A 16,642-nucleotide genomic window follows, 5' to 3' on the forward strand; every position below is an offset into this window, starting at 1 on the left:
ACTCACATACACTAGGGTGTGTTCTTAGCACTGCAGCCAGAGTGATCTTTTTGCTTAAAATCCTCCAAAGGCCTCATTTTACTCTGAAAAAGTCCCAAGTCCTTACAGAGGTCTATAAAGCCTTGCAAGATCTGCACCACCACCCGCCTTGTCATCTCCCCTCTAGCCTCCTCTTGGGCTTTCTCTTTTTTAAAAAAATTATTTAATTTATTTATTTGGCTGGTTGCAGCGTGCGGAATCTAGTTTCCTAACCAGGTCCCGTGCATTAGGAGTGCACAGTCTTAGCCAGGATTTCCAGGGAAGTCCCATCTTGGGCCTTCTTGATGCTCCTCCACAGGGTTTTTACCCTGGCTGTTCCCTCTTCCTGATGTGCTTCTCCCCACCATATCCACATGGGGACAGCCTCACCTTCTAGCCTTTGACTAAATGTCTCAACCATCTCAATGAAGAAGTCTGGGACTTCCCTGGTGGTCCAGTAGTTAAGACTTTGAGCTTCTGCCACAGGAGGCAGAGGTTCAATCCTTGCTTGGGGAACTAAGATCCTGTATGCCAAAAAATAATAATAATAAAATAAAAACAAATCTGCCACCATCCTCATTCCTTCTGATATATTTACCCTGCTTTTCTCCTGCTGCCCCTCATGGCATTTATTACCTTCTAACCTACTGTATAGTTTACTGCAATGGAAGCTCCAAGAGGGCAAGGCTCTTTGTTTCTTTTGTTCACAGGTGTATCCCAAGTATTAGCAACTGTGCTTAGCCCATAGTAGGTCTCTCAATAAATAAGTTGTCGAGCTTTCCTTGACAAGGATCCAAAATGCCTTGATTGTCTTTCACTCACTTTGCTTGAGTAGGTAGGGTGATAGTGTAGGAAAAGTACTAGGCTGATGACCAGGGTCTAGCCTAGGACCAAACTTGCTATTTGTGTGACTGTGAGAGTTGTATTGAATTTGTGAAAGTTTACTAAGCTATATACTTATGATATATATTTTTTTATTTCATATATATATATAAATTGCTTTTTCACAAAATAATTCATCATGCATGTTTTCCCTAACATTATTCTTCCAGATATGATTTTTTAATGGTTATACAAGTAATTTGAAAAGCATAAAACACCATACACTGTTCAATGGTGACATATTATTCCTTCTTTAAGAAGTTGAAAGTTTGTTTTAAAAGACTGTGATTTCTTCTCTTTTGCTACAGGGGACATGGTCTCAAAGTACCGAGAACCTTTAATCCACACCTTCCTCAGAGGAGCAAGAGATCCGGATAGTGCTCACAGAGCCAGCAGCCTGTCCAACCTTGGAGAGCTGTGCCAGAGGCTGGACTTCATGCTGGGCTCCGTGGTTCATGAGGTATTGCAGATTGATTCCTTTCTCTATAGCTTGTTTTTACTTGGACCTATAATGTAGCTTGGCCCTGGGAGTTAGGAGACCTGTGTTCTTTTTCTAGATCTAGAAAGTCATTTAACCACCCTCAGCCTTGATAGTCTCATATGTATGTTGAAAGTTGTATTCGTAAGAATTTTTTAATTGCAAGTGACAGGAAGTCATCTTAACCTCCTTTAAGCCATAAAAGGGGATATACTGTAAAGATTCCAAGGAAACAGAACAGAAGAAACTTTGAGGAAGGCCAAACAGAACTTTGCCCTAGATCTCTGGGCCATCTATGAGTGTCATCTCTGTTCACAGAAACGTCTCAGGCAAATACATATTCTAATTGGCCCCCACTGATTGGAGATATCCTGTGTTCAGGGAGACAGGGTCTTACTAGAAGAGACTAATTAAGTTCCATGTTTTGTTCACCACATTATACCCAGTGCCTAGTACCTAGTAGGTAAAGGATAAATGAGCAGCAAAAAATAATAGCCATACAGATATCAGCACTGGATGCTCGCTTCCCCAGTGTTTGGAGTTTAAAAGACTGGTGTTAGAGTTTCAGATTTGGTGAAAGGTATATCACACTGTTGTCTTCTATGAATATCTTTCTTTAGCCTCTTAAATTTTATCTTTGCCTTTGTGTTTACTTAGTCATCAGTATATTAACATGTATCTTGAACACCTACTATGTATTAGACATTCTGCTATTTGAGGATGATGGGCAAAAAGAAGACTAGTTAATATGTGACCAGGAGTCTTTTTACTACTAATGGGCTTCACCATCTTAAATCTTTTATGGAAGAAGATGGCTTATAAATTATAAATATGTAAATAGAATACAGTTTATATTACCTTTTTATTTATAAGAGACTAGATTTTTCATACGGAGCACATTACAAGAACAAAAACTTAGAAAATTTGTAATACTGGCTTCTTTCACATTACTCAGTGTCCTAGGACTGACCATGTTGAACATCAAATCTTAAGAAGTACCTACTGAGAAGGAATTTTCTTCAGTGTCTGGTTATGTCTTATCAACAGGTGGCAAAACACACTCGTGGATGTTTACATACAGTTGAATTTATGGTATTTCCTGATTCCTCAGCTTATATGCTTTGTTGAATTGATTGTAAAGGCTCCTCTTATTGTTAAATTCCAACATAGGATTTTTAGGAAGTTATACATCAGTTGTTTCCTTTAACCCAAGAGGCATAGCCCTATGCCCAACTTTCTGTATTTGTTTGTTTGTTTGTTTGAAATCTAATTATTTATGTTTATTTTTTGGCTCTGCTGGGTCTTTGTTGCTGCATGCGGACTCTTCTCTAGTTGTCCTGAGCAGGGACTACTCTCTAGTGGCGGTGTGCGGGCTTGTTGCAGTGGCTTTGCTTGTGGAGCATGGCCTCCAGGTGCACAGGTTTCAGTAGTTGTGGCTCACGGGCTTAGTTGCCACACAGGACATGGGATCTTCCCAGACCAGGGATCGAACTGACGTCCCCTGCATTGCCAGGTGGATTCTTAATTACTGGATCACCAGGTAACCCCCTTTGTATTTAAGATTTTAATAACTTAAAAACAATGATTTTTACCAACTTAAAATCTTTCAGTGTGCTAATACACATGAACCACTGGGCATTTGATTTTTACTTTTTTTAGATGGCACTTTGCACTCTCTTACTGTTTAGTCTATTAACTTGCAACAGTTAAGGACTTTGCAGGCCTGTTTTGTTATATTAGCTAAAGATTTCAGCCTGTTATAAATATTCTGGGTCCAGTATTGAAATGGCTCCCATTTTTTTCCCTCCGTTTATTTGATCTGATCATGTGACTCAACCCAAACTGAACCATAAACCATGAACTGAAAAAAACTCCTGGACCATGATCTGAACCAAACCCAAATACTATTATTCCTAATAACAGAGATAGAGTTCACATACTGTACATAATTCACCTACTTAAAGAGTACAACTCAATGGTTTTTAGTATCTTCAGAGTTGAGGGAGCATCCCCCAATTTTGTTGAACATAGCCATGAGCTGAATAGGTACTTCCCTGTAGTTCACACAGTAAAGAATCTGCCTGCAAAGCAGGAGAACCAGGTTTGATCGCTGGGTAGGGAAGATCTTCTGGAGCGGGGCATGGCAACCCACTCCGTGGGGAATGGAGTATTTCCATTTTTGCTTGGAGAATCCCATGAACAGAGGAGCCCACAGGAGCCTGGTGGGCTACAGTCCATGGAGTTGCAAAGAGTTAGACACAACTGAATGACTAACAATACAATATATGACCTGAAGAAAAATGTCATCCAGATCTCCAAGTGAATCAGTTCAGATTTGACCATATCCCATACATTTTCTAAAACCAATGAACTCAAACTATGCTTGACATCATGATCTTCTCTGAACCCAGAAACTGAGACCATTCATCTTTCCTTTCTTCTCTTAAGGAAACTGTAACATGCTGATAGCATATGATTTCCTGTTGAAAGTGTTAGAGAAATTTCTTGGTTTGGTTAATTAGAAAGATTGTGCCAAAGCAGGTTTTGCGACATTTAAGAAGTGTCAAAAAAAAGAAGTGTCATCTCTCTGGAGACCCACCTGACCTGTTGGAAGAGAACCAAATTTCCAAGCATACTTGGGGATGGGAATGAATGAGGCCCACTCTACCACCCACTTACCTGTGTGTTCACTTGGTCAGATGACTTAGATTCTGAACTTGGTTTCCTGACCTAGAAAATGGGATTAAAATATCTATAACGCAGGATTGTTACAAGGATCTAGGATAATATATATGCCTAGATACAGTATACAGTGATTCATTCAACAATTGCTATTGAGAGCCAAACAGCATATATGCTAAACAGCATTATGGATATGTATCATTCTTCGAAATAGACATTGACTCCCATCATCTTGGATGGGATGTTCTAGTGAGAGGAGACAGACAATAAATAATATACTTGTTAAAATATATAGTATGTTATGGACTTCCCTGGTGGTCCAGTGGTTAAGAATTCCCCTTTCAATGCAGGGGACACACTTTCAATCCCTGATCAGAGAACTAAGACCCCATGTGCTGCGGGTCTTAGCTGAGCCAGCGTGCCACAACGAAGAGCCCATGCACTGCAGCTAAGACCCGACACAGCCTACGTAAATAAATGAGAGAGATTAAATTCATTGCCAAGGTCATGCCAGGCTGGGATTTGAATGCAGGCAGTTGGTTCCTGAACCTGTGCTCTTAACGACTCCTCTGTATTGTCTCTCGATGAATGTTTTCATTTTGTTTATAAGATTGCTTTTGTGCCCTTGAAAAAGAAGGAGAGTTGCCATATGAGAAAAGCTCCTGACAGGAAGGGTCATGCAGTTTTGTTTTAACAGCACTTGCTTTTGGCAATGAAACTTCAGAAGACAATGTATTCCCTCTGATTTGAAAAACCAGGTGTTTCCATCCCACATAATTCCTGTCTCTTCTTTTTAGATGCTCTTTCTTATGTAGTACCCCACGCTTGCTGTGTCATCAGTGCCAAACCAGCTGCCTTCGTGGACTGCAAGTTTGAACATGATTGGACACCTGACAGTCTTAGTATTTTAGCTACTGAGTCCTCCTGTAGTCAGGCTACTCTTGTTCATTCACATCAAATAAGTGGGAGATTTGGCCTGGGTTTTTTTGTAGTTGTTCATTCATTTGTTTTTCATTTGAAAAATACTTCCTGAGCACTTCCTCTGTGCCAGTTATGAGACTGGAGCCAAGCCACATGCTTGGGATCCAGCTCTGAACAGAACGGAGTTTCTGTCCTCATGAAGCTGACATTCTAAAGAGGACGGTTGGGTGACAAACAAGCAAGTCAACAAATATGTACTGTGTCATATAGAGTAAGTGCTAAGGAGATGAGTCTAGTCAGGCAAGGGCATGGAGGGAGTTTGCTATTGTAGGTGAATCTGTGAACCAGGATGAATAGGGAAAGCTTCAGTGATGAGTGACCTAAGCACACATGAAGGACCAGGAGCAGGAGCAGATCCTGGCAGATACATGGGGAGAGGGCCTTCTGGGCTTTGACTTTTACTGTGAGTGAGATGGGTAACCAGAGCAGAGGAATGAAATTATCTAACTTATTTTTTAAAAATTATTTATTTATTTTTGGCTGTGCTGAGTCTTCATTGCTGCATATGGACTTTCTCTAGTTGCGGTAAGCAGAGTTTGCTCTCCGTTGCAGTGCGCAGGCTTCTTATTGCAGTGACTTCTCTTGTTGTAGCCAGAGGCTCTAGAGTGTGGCTGTGGCACACAGGCTTCACTTGCCTTGCAGCATGTCGGATCTTCCCAGCCAGGGATTGAGCCAGCCTCCCCTTCATTGGCAGACAGATTTTTATCTGCTGGACCACCAGGGAAGTCCTATCTATTTTAAAAGTTTATTGTGTCTTCTTCTTCTACAGTTTTTTCACTGTCTCATGAAAGCTGTTGAAGTCTTTTGTGGTCTCAGAAATGCTTGACCCCAGCATGTACTAGTGGAGAAGGAGCTTTACCTCTGGGGAAATGTGTCTTTGGCTGCAAACTGAAGGAATTCTTCTTCATGGGTGTTTGTCATGTGTCAGGTATATGAAAGGACACAAAGGAGCCAATCTCTTCCCCCAGGGAAATCTCAGTAAACTGTGGCACACAGGAATAAATAGACAGTGGAATAGAGTGATATCCCATGACAAGCCCAAGGTCCTGAGGGAACACAGAGCTGGGACCCTCAGGTAGGCCTGTCGGGGCAGCAAGGAAGTCACATTGATCAAGCGTGAGGCAGGCAGAGGAAAGGGGAAGTGTAACCTGTTTTGATATAAAATTGAACAATCCAGCCTCCATTAGGCGCGTCTAACATGATCTGATCCAGGGGTCATAGCTATGGCTCTCAGGCTTCTGAACAAAGCTGTCTACCCTGTTGGGTAGTCCAGACTTGGGTACTGTCTGTGCCGTGACACTGCTTACAGGTAGGGAAGGAACATAAAAGGATATGAAAGGACCAGCCCTTTCACAGCCTCTACTGGGAATTCAGGTTTTTCCTCTCTGTTGATGTCAAGATTTAACCTGTCTGGAAACTATTATTATTTTTCCCCAATTTCTCCTTGTTCTTGTCAAGAACTGTGTTGCTTAAAACCAAATCTTGATAGTCTCTTTCATCTTTATCATTCTCCATGAAAAGTAAATATGATTTAAGCGAACTGCAGTGAGAGGCCCATCCTCAGAACAGCAGATAAGATATGCCCCAGGTGACAAGTGTAGGAGCACACCACTTGTAAAGTGGTGCCCAGAATTCCGCAAACCCGGGCTTTGAAGGCTGATGCAGAGCTGTCACCTCTGATTCCAGTGAATGATGATTAGATTTGATGAGCAGATTTGTCACCATCAGTGCTGTTTTCTCAATAACAGTTCGTGCACTGAGATGAGGGCTCGTGTGACTGTCCTGGGAAACCTCAGGGAAGCGAACAGAGCCACCGTGGTTCTGTTTCTCATCAGGTTAAGTGAGCAAGCAGAACATGGAATTAGAGGGATCCTGCCTGGCTGTTAAAGTTTTTGTTTTTGTTTTTTCAATTGCAAGATTATTTTTATTTATTTTTAATTAGAGAATAATTGCTTTACAATGTTGTGTTGGCTTCTGCCATACAACAACATGAATCAGCTGCATGTACCCATATGTCTCTTCCCTCTTGAGCCTCCCTCCCATGTTCACCTCCATCCCATCCATCCCTCTTGGTCATCACAGAGCACCAGGTTGAGATCCATGTACTATACAGTAGCTTCCTGTTAGCTGTTTTACATATGATAGTATATATATGTCAGTGCTACTCTCTCAGTTTGTCCCACCTTAAAGTTTCTTAGTTGACAGAAAGACAAATGATTTAGTATTGAACAAGTTAGCAGACTGACTGGATTTTAACAGAGGAAGTTTTGGGAAAGGGGAGGAAGGTGCTGTTGGAAAATTGAAATCATGCTTTCTTGATACCTGAACCCTGCCTACTTCTCTTCTGAAATTTTCCAAAGTTTATTTTTGGCCCTCTTGCCATTTGTTTTATCTTTATTTATATAGTTCTGGTTATGCTTGGTGTGCACCAGCTATTTGGGGAGTGATATTTTTCCATATTTCTGTTGGCTCCTATCAAGTGTCAAATTGGTTAAACTGACCTTTAGCATTTCCAAAGCAATCGTCGTTTTTCTCTCTGCACGGCTTTCAGAAGTGGAGATGATTTACATAGTTTAGCCAATAAAAAAAAAAGCCTTCCATAGTTTGGTTTATTAGAATAGGTGCATTGGCCCTTAGGGCAGGTGACATGAAGATACCATGGAATGGGTTTCTGCCCTTTGGGAAGACTTAGAAGAGAAATACTATCCCAATTCATAAATTAGTAAAGACCTTACATCATCTATCTGTTCTCCAAAGCTTTTAGGGGAGTGGAAGGCAGTGTTGAGTATGTCCTTGGGGCTGGAGGTGAGAGCGACCAGCCATGAGAGTGACTTGTTCAGACTGGCCAGATGGAAGAGAGCGGCCAGGCGTCTTCCCTGCTTGCAGTGTTTGACGAGGAGTCTGCCCCACTGGCCTGCCGAAGGACAGCGTTCTGAGTTGGTTATGGGAGCTTGACCTGAACAGAATAAGCTGTTTGTATCTTTTGATGGTATGTGCAAGACCGGATTAAAATTCTGATGCTTTAAAAAACATTTTGCACAACCAAACATTGTATACATGTAATGGGATTTGGTACTGTGATGAAGGTGTTGAGGAAGGTCCAGAAATACTTCTGGCCACAGACCTCTGCCTGCCTGTCCTGAGTGGCTGATTGCAGATGGACTTGGTACAGTCTAGTCATAAGTCATCAAGAGCAGGAGGCCATTACGGCTGATCTCAGCAAGGTGTGGAATAACCGGCTTCTCCCAGTCGCACCTTTAAGGTAGCACAGAGATTCAGCGCTGGCCTTACAGCAGAAGCCCTTTTCCAGTCAAGATTCTTTTGCCTATCCTGACTGTGGAATAAATGCCTGACAGTCAGAGCTGATTCTACACTGAGCCTTGAGGCAGAAGCATTGGATCAGGCGGGGTTCCAGGCCAGGAGGCTTTTGTCCACCAAATGTAGAAATGTGGGCCAAAACTAAACCTTGAAGTAAGCAGGCAAAAGGCTTTGGAGAGTCTATGTATTACATGGACCTGGGCTGGCTTTCATACTTCAGTTATCAGACTGAATAAGCTAAACTTTTATGTGTCAGGAAGGCCTCAGACCTAGCTCCAACTTGTTCTCTGATTTCAGCTCTTACCTCGTAAATACTAAGCCTGCAAGTGGAGGTACCTATTATACTGTTGCCTTTTTGGAGGTCACCCAAGGGACTCCTCCGAGGACTGAATTGCTTCTACCATTAATGCCGGAGGCATGGAAGCCACTGATGGCATTGGGTTGGGGTCCCAGGTCAAAAGCAGAAGCAGCTTGCTGAGTCTTATTGAGAAACAGTCCCCAAAGAGTTGAGTTTTTCTGGAATTTCCCTTCACTTGTAAGCGTCAGGCTTGTCTAATAGATGTACAACTTGATTAAATGCCAGTGTATCACAGATGCAATTATATTTAAGAACAAGCTACTTCTAATCCCTTTGCCATCACTGATTAATTAGACACTTTGAACTATGCCCAACTGTTTGAAAGCTGTGAAAAATACAACCTGCATAGTTAAAATTTCTGCACAAGCTATTTCCTCATTTGTGCCTACGTGCTTTTTTTAAACCTTTTTAAAAAACCATTCTTTAAATGTAATATGTATTTATACATGTTCCCAAGCACACAATCTGGCTATTTTCTCTATCATGGTTAGCAATCCTTCCAGTTGGCCAAGATATACACTCACACAGTAAATCACATAACAAAGTATGTAAAAAACCAAGTGAATAATTTAGACTTACCTTCAGATTTTTGCTGTCATTGGTTACACTTCACAATGTTTGTTTTTTCCTTCTCAATCTTGCACAAATACCTCATAAAGGATCGTTGCTGCTGTTTCTAGTGGTATCTCTTTATGGAGGTTTTAGAATATTTTTGTGGTGCCTACCAGGAGCTGGGTGGGAGCAGGATAGCTGGTACAAGGTATAGAAAATTTTCGTTTTATGACGTATAATTATTACCATATATCTTGCACCATGTTTTGCAAAGAATTCCCAAGTCTTTTCTGTTATAGAACTGTCTTTTAAAGTAAATGAACACTAAAAGACCCATTCCACAAGTGAAGATGCCCAGGCAGGGAGTCTCAGAAACTGATCCCTGGTGATTCCCTTGGGCCATACACTGGACTTGTAGGATGGGGTATCTGGATGCACTAGAATATCAGTTTGAATATTTATGTATTTCTCTATCCCTGGACTGAAAATTTCATCAGTTGGCACATTGATCCTCTTGCCAGGCCTTGAACTCGAAAGCCTGCTTGGCTCAATCTTAAGGGGCCTCAAGTCCCTATACACCACCGTGTTTCAGACCAGTTTTTCTTTCTTTGACTTGATGTCCCCAAAGTGGGGTAGGTAACAGTTCATTCCCACTTTGGAGGAGATATTTACCTCTGACCATGCCTTTATTATATGCACGTATATTTCCTTCCCACTCCCTAATCTCCCTCCTGAATTCCAAACCAGATTTTGCCCCTTTCCAGAAAAGCCAGACTAAATCAAGGTCTCCACCACTAGATCTCTCCCTCTTCATGGAGAATGAGGAAGCAGTCCATCCCTGGCTAAGCCAGATTGTTTGCAATGAATGTGTAGAAAGTGGAACACAGTTGAAAGGCTTTAGGTAATTGTGCAACTCTGATTTTTATTGACTTCGTCTTCTCTCACCCTCCTAGGTAACAGCTTGTCTGATTGCTGTGGTGAAAACAGACCATGAAGTTCAAGTGCGGAGAGCTGCCATCCACGTGATTGTGCTGCTGCTTCGGGGACTCAGCCAGAAGGCCACTGAGGTAAGTCAGTCTCTTACCATTTGCAAATCCCCTCCCTCTTTGTTTTTTATCTGTTCATCAGTCTTCCTTTCACCAGGACAGGCCTGGAACTTTTTTCCTGGGTGAATTCATACAGATGAATCAGTCATCAGGGATTTTTATAGCAGGAAAATTCTGTTGTTTGCATCTTCAGTAAGAGTCTCTATTTTCTCTGTGTCACATTGGGCAAACTGCACACTAACCTCCAGAAAAACCAGGACACAAGTTTATAGGTTGAGGTCCTGGGCCTCAGCATTCCCTTCAGAGGGACAGGTTCCAGGGTGAGCTATGGACCGCACCAAGCCTGGTTTTTATAGCGTGAACTTGAGTGATTTGTCTTCCTGACTCATTTCATTGTTCATATGGAATCACTAAAGGGCTTCATTTCAAATGTCTCCTTTCTAGCTGTGAGTGCAATCCATGAGATTTTAGTCATTGCATAAATTAAACTTTTATTCCTCCTCCAAGTGGGTTTGGCTGGATTTTCCCCAGTGTGTGGCCAGTCTAGGAAGAAAGTATATCTATTCACGTGTGTGCTGAGAATGAATGGCCTCTAAATTAATTTTCTGCTTGATTTTATTGGAAACACATTCCCAGTTGACTTTATAAAGAGAGTGTGCATTAATAATTCACTTTTTGGCATCCACAATGCTTGTCTACGGCTGGCACATCAGTATTTAACCAAGTGTCAGTGAAGCCATTAGGAAAGTGTTTGTTAGACACTTGGCTTTGTTCATGCTAGAATTTTGCCAAATTGAGTTCCCGACACCATTTTTGTACAAGCATTAGTTATCCCCCAGTTATTTTATCTAGGACCTTGACTGGAGTGGGGGACAGAGAGATCGTAACTCGACATTTCAGATAATGGTTTTAGGGTACTCACTGCTCTTGTTGAGAATCTGCTGTACAAAATGGAATTTTAAAAGTCAGTGTTTTTTTTTTTTTTTTTTAACCCACTGTCAAAATCTACAAAACTCTTGACAAATATAGCATTGTTATGTAAGTTGTTAACAACAGAGGAAACTGGGTAAGGCGTATACAGGAATCTTCTTTATTGTCCTTGCAGCTTTTCTGTAAGTCTAAAATTATGTCAAAATAAAAATTTATTTTAAAAATTGAGTTACAACACTATTAAACTGAATCTTTAAAACTCTGTAAGTGCATACACCTTTACTCAGTGAGAGAGAGAAAAAGTATGTGTGTGTATGTGTGTAGCATAGCAAATGTCTGGTTAGTAAAGTACAAGAAGAAATAGAAATGCTATCCAGATCTTTTCACATCTGTATATAGCCACTGAAAACAACACTGGTTGTCTCACCAGTACTGAAATAATTTGTAGCCATGGAAGGTTTGTGTCACTTTCAGAAAGCCACGTGAATGAAAAACCTCTGTTCTCCAAACTGTCTCCAGTCTTTACTCACTGAAATGTATAAATTGTGCTTACTCAGTGAATAAAGAAAAGGAAATGAGATGGGATGAGTGTACGATTTCTCTTCCTGTTGCGCCCTTGAGGCCAGGTGTGTTAAGTCTTGTAATCGTAGGTGTGATTATCATCAGGGACACTTTAATGAGAAGCGGAGATAACCACAGAGCTTTCAATCTAAGATTTTCTTCACTGCTCTGTTTTGCCCCCAGGAACAGCTGAAATGAAAATGCCGCTTTGTTGGTGAAGTTTTGTTTTGTTTTGTTTCCTCTTAATCACTGTCTCTCAAGCTGCAGAGTGCCAAAAGATAATCCTAGGTTTCAGTGAATTCTCTGTTTCTCGTGGATGTGCCGGCCTACAAACTGTGGTCCCAGCAGCTTGAAAAGAAAGCAAAGAGTCCAGTAAGAAGTGAGGTCCAGAAGATCAGGAGATAGGATGAAATCAGAGAGGGAAGACATTACCACCCCCACCAATGGGGTAGCTTTTACCTCTTTCCCATTTGTACATAGCTAGAATAGCCACTTTGGGGGGAAATATAGCCTTCTCTTTCTTTTTTTTTTTTAGTTTTCTGAGTGTTGAGGTTTTTTTTTTTGTTTTTTAATTTTATTTTATTTCCAAACTTTACATAATTGTATTAGTTTTGCCAAATATTGAAATGAATCCACCACAGGTATACATGTGCTCCCCATCCCGAACCCTCCTCCCTCCTCCCTCCCCATACCATCCCTCTGGGTCGTCCCAGTGCACTAGCCCCAAGCATCCAGTATCGTGCATCGAACCTGGACTGGCAACTTGTTTCTTACATGATATTTTACATGTTTCAATGTCATTCTCCCAAATCTTCCCACCCTCTCCCTCTCCCACAGAGTCCATAAGACTGTTCTATACATCAGTGTCTCTTTTACTGTCTCGTACACCGGGTTATTGTTACCATCTTTCTAAATTCCATATATATGCGTTAGTATACTGTATTTATGTTTTTCCTTCTGGCTTACTTCACTCTGTATAATAGGCTCCAGTTTCATCCACCTCATTAGAACTGATTCAAATGTATTCTTTTTAATGGCTGAGTAATACTCCATTGTGTATATGTACCACCGCTTTCTTATCCATTCATCTGCTGATGGACATCTAGGTTGCTTCCATGTCCTGGCTATTATAAACAGTGCTGCAATGAACATTGGGGTACACGTGTCTCTTTCCCTTCTGGTTTCCTCAGTGTGTATGCCCAACAGTGGGATTGCTGGATCATAAGGCAGTTCTCTTTCCAGTTTTTTTGAGGAATCTCCACACTGTTCTCCATAGTGGCTGTACTAGTTTGCATTCCCACCAACAGTGTAAGAGGGTTCCCTTTTCTCCACACCCTCTCCAGCAACACTTTCTCTGCTTAGCCCTGTTTTGGCGTTATGATCATATCTGTTTATTTACTCATTCCCAAGTATAACCTGCAGCCAGAAGGGAACCCCCTTTATAAGCTAATTCTGCCTTACCTTTGCTGAAAATTGAATTTACAAGGAATACCCAGGAGAGGAGATACGTTTAGACCTGTGCTTTCTGTTGGCCTCAGAGTTAAGAACAGCCCTCCTTATCATGGAGATTATGAGATGGGAGACAGCATGGGAAAATTGTGCCTAACTCTCTAACTCTTCCTAAGTTAAGTCTTTGCAAGGTGACTTGTTTATTCTGAAAATTGTAAATGTTTAGAGCATCCATATTATTAGAACATTCATTCATTCCAAAGACAGTAATGAATAATTGGAACAGTAATGGCTGAGCAACAGCCTACCGGTTGTATCTGGGAGGCATGCAGTGCATTAGGGGTGCATGCATGCTTAATTGCTAAGTCATGTTCAGTTCTTTTGCGATCCCATGGACTGAAGCCCACCAGGCTCCTCTGTCCATGGAATTTTCCAGGCAAGTATACTGGAGTGGGTTGCATTTCCTTCTTCAGGGCATCTTTCCTCAGGGATCATACCCTCATCTCCTGCATTGGCTGTTGGCTTCCTTACCACTAAGGCACCAGGAAAGCCCTTTTAAAGATTTTTGAATGAGTGATTTGGTGTGACCAGAGGCTCTCAGAATCCTGACCATATATTCCCCTTAGGAGCAGTAGTTCAGTATCCATTAATTCAGGATCTGTTAATTCAGTGTTCACACAATTTTATAGAACATAACTATTAATATTATGAATAACAAGAATCAACTATATATACACTGGGGAAAAGGTTGAGTATCTTAAGAAAAAGAATGAATGATTTGGGGTTTACCATAGTTCTAGATTTATGTAGGTAACTAATACCACAGTCCTCTGCATAGTTTATTGAAAGTTGACTTAGAAGAACTGTGAGGGACTTTCCTGGCAGTCCAGTAGGTAAGACACTGCACTTCTGCTGCAGGGGGCATGGGTTCAAGCCACATGGGTTTGATCCCTGGTCAGGAAACTAAGATCCTGCATAGTGTGGTCAAAAAAAAAAAAACAACAACTGTGAAATACTTTAGAACTTTGCACACAGGTTTGTAGTGACTAAGTATGATGGCATTTTAATATTGAAGTTTTCTCCCTTGTTTTTTAACATTAAAAAGTAATTACAGCACATACCATTTCTTCCTTCTAATCCCTAATTTTAAGTGACAAAAGAATAATCTATACTCTAATGGGAGATAAGTAAGTCAGCTTTAGAATTTATTCCTTCAAGATGACAACCAACCCTCAACACCATCTTGTATCTTCAAAAATATGCAAAATCTAGAAGCATCTTCAGGGAGAAGAGTTTGAGATTAATTATTAATTGATGGTTGAGTCAAGTTCAGAGCCAAATCCAGGCCTCCACCCAGGAATTTTTTTTAATATTTATTTATTTGGTTGTGCCGGGTCTTAGTTGCAGCTTGTGGGACCTAGTTCCCCAACCAGGGATTGAACCCAGGCCCCCTGCATTGGGAGCACAGAGTCTTAGCCAGTGGACCACCAGAGAAGTCCCAGGAATGGTTTTTAATTCCTTCTTTTGAGTCCAGGGTTGGACTCTGATACTAGAAGTCTGTTCCCAGTAACTTTAGGAATAGTGGGTTCACTAACTTTTGTGCAGTTGGAAGTTGCTCTTCTACTTTTCTGTGAGAGAAAAGGCAAAAACCAAGGCTTAAAAAAGAAAAAAGAGATGTGTGTATGATGTTATGATTTTTTAATGACAGCAGTCACACATGGTTCATCCAAAAGATTAGCAAATGCGTCCTGGGTTCAACCTTGTGCCTGTCTGTCCAGACTGAGAACTAGAACCCAAGGGGGGTGTGACAGTCTCTGATGCAGCAGGTTGTAAGTGAACTGACAGACTACATGGAATCTTTTCTTCATTTTATTGGCTTTGCTTTATCCCCAAAGTTATTTTGACATTTGTTGTGGGGTTTTTTGGTGCTATGGGTGCAGTTAAATGAGCCCAGTTTCCTTCCCAGAGCTGGTTCCACAGACACCACTCCTTTTAACAGATCAGAGGTTCCATATGATGAGCAAATGAAAAGAACATTTATTTTAAAATGACTGGGATCCAGGTAATAATTACTCCTTTGTAAACTTTGAAAAAGAGCTGGGGAGAGCCCTTTCAAGACTGAAATTAAGGAGCATCACCCCTTTCTGGGAGCATAAAGCCACTGCCAGTTGAGCAAGGCAGGAGTTCTGTCGATCATCCACTACTGGCCCAGGCTTAGGTGTTTACCTATTGATAGTATTAATAAAAGGCATTTAATAGGAATTCAGCATTTTGGGACATCATTTATGATGCTCTGGAGACAGAGGCATTGAAGGGTTTTAAAGTGTGTTGTATCCCCTACAGACACTTCCCTCTAACTCACTCTTAGACATTCTTCTTGCTGTTGCTCCATTTCAGTCGTAGAGAAAAACTCCTCTTAGGCTCTGTATCAGTTTCCTAGGGCTACCATAACAAGTACCTCAAATGGGGTGGCTTAAAACAACAAAACTTTACTGCCTTGGAACTCCCCAGGGTGGTTCGGTGGTTGGGACTCTGCGCTTCCATTGCAGGGGGGCATGGGTTTGATCCCTAGTGAGAGAACTAGGATCCCACATGCCATATGACACAGCCAAAAAAATATAAAATGAAATAATTTAAAAATAATATAATAAAGTAAAATATTTACTGTCCTGTAGTTCTGGAGGCCAGAAGTGTAAAATCAAGGGGGACTATGTTCTCTCCAAGGTTAACTGGGAAATTCTTCCTTGTTTCTCCTCAGCTTACAGTGGTTTGCCGGCAACCCTTAGTGTTTATTGGCTTGACACTGCTTTATTCCAGTCTCTGCCTCTGTGGTGATCTGCATGCTCCCTCTGTGTCTGTCATTACATGGCTTTCTTCTTGTAAGGACACCAGTCATATTGGGTCAGGAGCCCACCCTGCTCCAGTATGACCTTATCTTAACTAATTATATCACTCCAACTCTGTTTCCAAATAACGTGGGGTCACATTCTGAGGTACTAGGCATTAGGACCTAAACATAGGGGGAGTGGAAGACAAAATTTAACTCATAACAGGCGCTTAGGGTTCCATAGTCCTTTCTTTTTGTGCTTATGCTTCTCCACCTGTTCGTTATTGTTGCATCTTGAGAAGAGCCTGTTCCGTGTGGAGTGTCTCAAATATCAAAGACAACAATGATGAGGATTATAGTGGGGATGTTGTTATTATCATTACCACTATAACCACCACTAATGTCTGATCCACAGATTTGCTGGGTTGTTGAATGACTATTGAAAACCCACCAAAGATAATTTTATATTCAATCCAAATGAAGAGGAAATTTCTTTCTATCATGTCAGCCCCTCACCCTCAGTCATCTCAGATTTTGCAGTTGAGACTTTCAACTCTGCA

At 41.2% G+C, this 16,642-nt stretch overlaps 1 protein-coding gene across 2 annotated transcripts in view; it reads left to right on the top strand.

Moving 5' to 3' along the window:
• The window catches only part of TANGO6 (transport and golgi organization 6 homolog), a 184,446-nt gene that overhangs the window by 144,653 nt on the left and 23,151 nt on the right, over positions 1-16,642 (top strand). For both annotated transcript variants that reach the window (XM_002694832.6, XM_005218871.4), the window contains exons 16-17: positions 1,209-1,360; positions 10,223-10,336. In XM_002694832.6, coding sequence (XP_002694878.2) covers positions 1,209-1,360; positions 10,223-10,336 — 266 coding nt within the window. The remainder of the gene's footprint in view (positions 1-1,208; positions 1,361-10,222; positions 10,337-16,642) is intronic.

This window comes from Bos taurus, chromosome 18, assembly GCF_002263795.3.
Source record: "Bos taurus isolate L1 Dominette 01449 registration number 42190680 breed Hereford chromosome 18, ARS-UCD2.0, whole genome shotgun sequence".
Lineage (NCBI taxonomy): Eukaryota > Metazoa > Chordata > Mammalia > Artiodactyla > Bovidae > Bos > Bos taurus.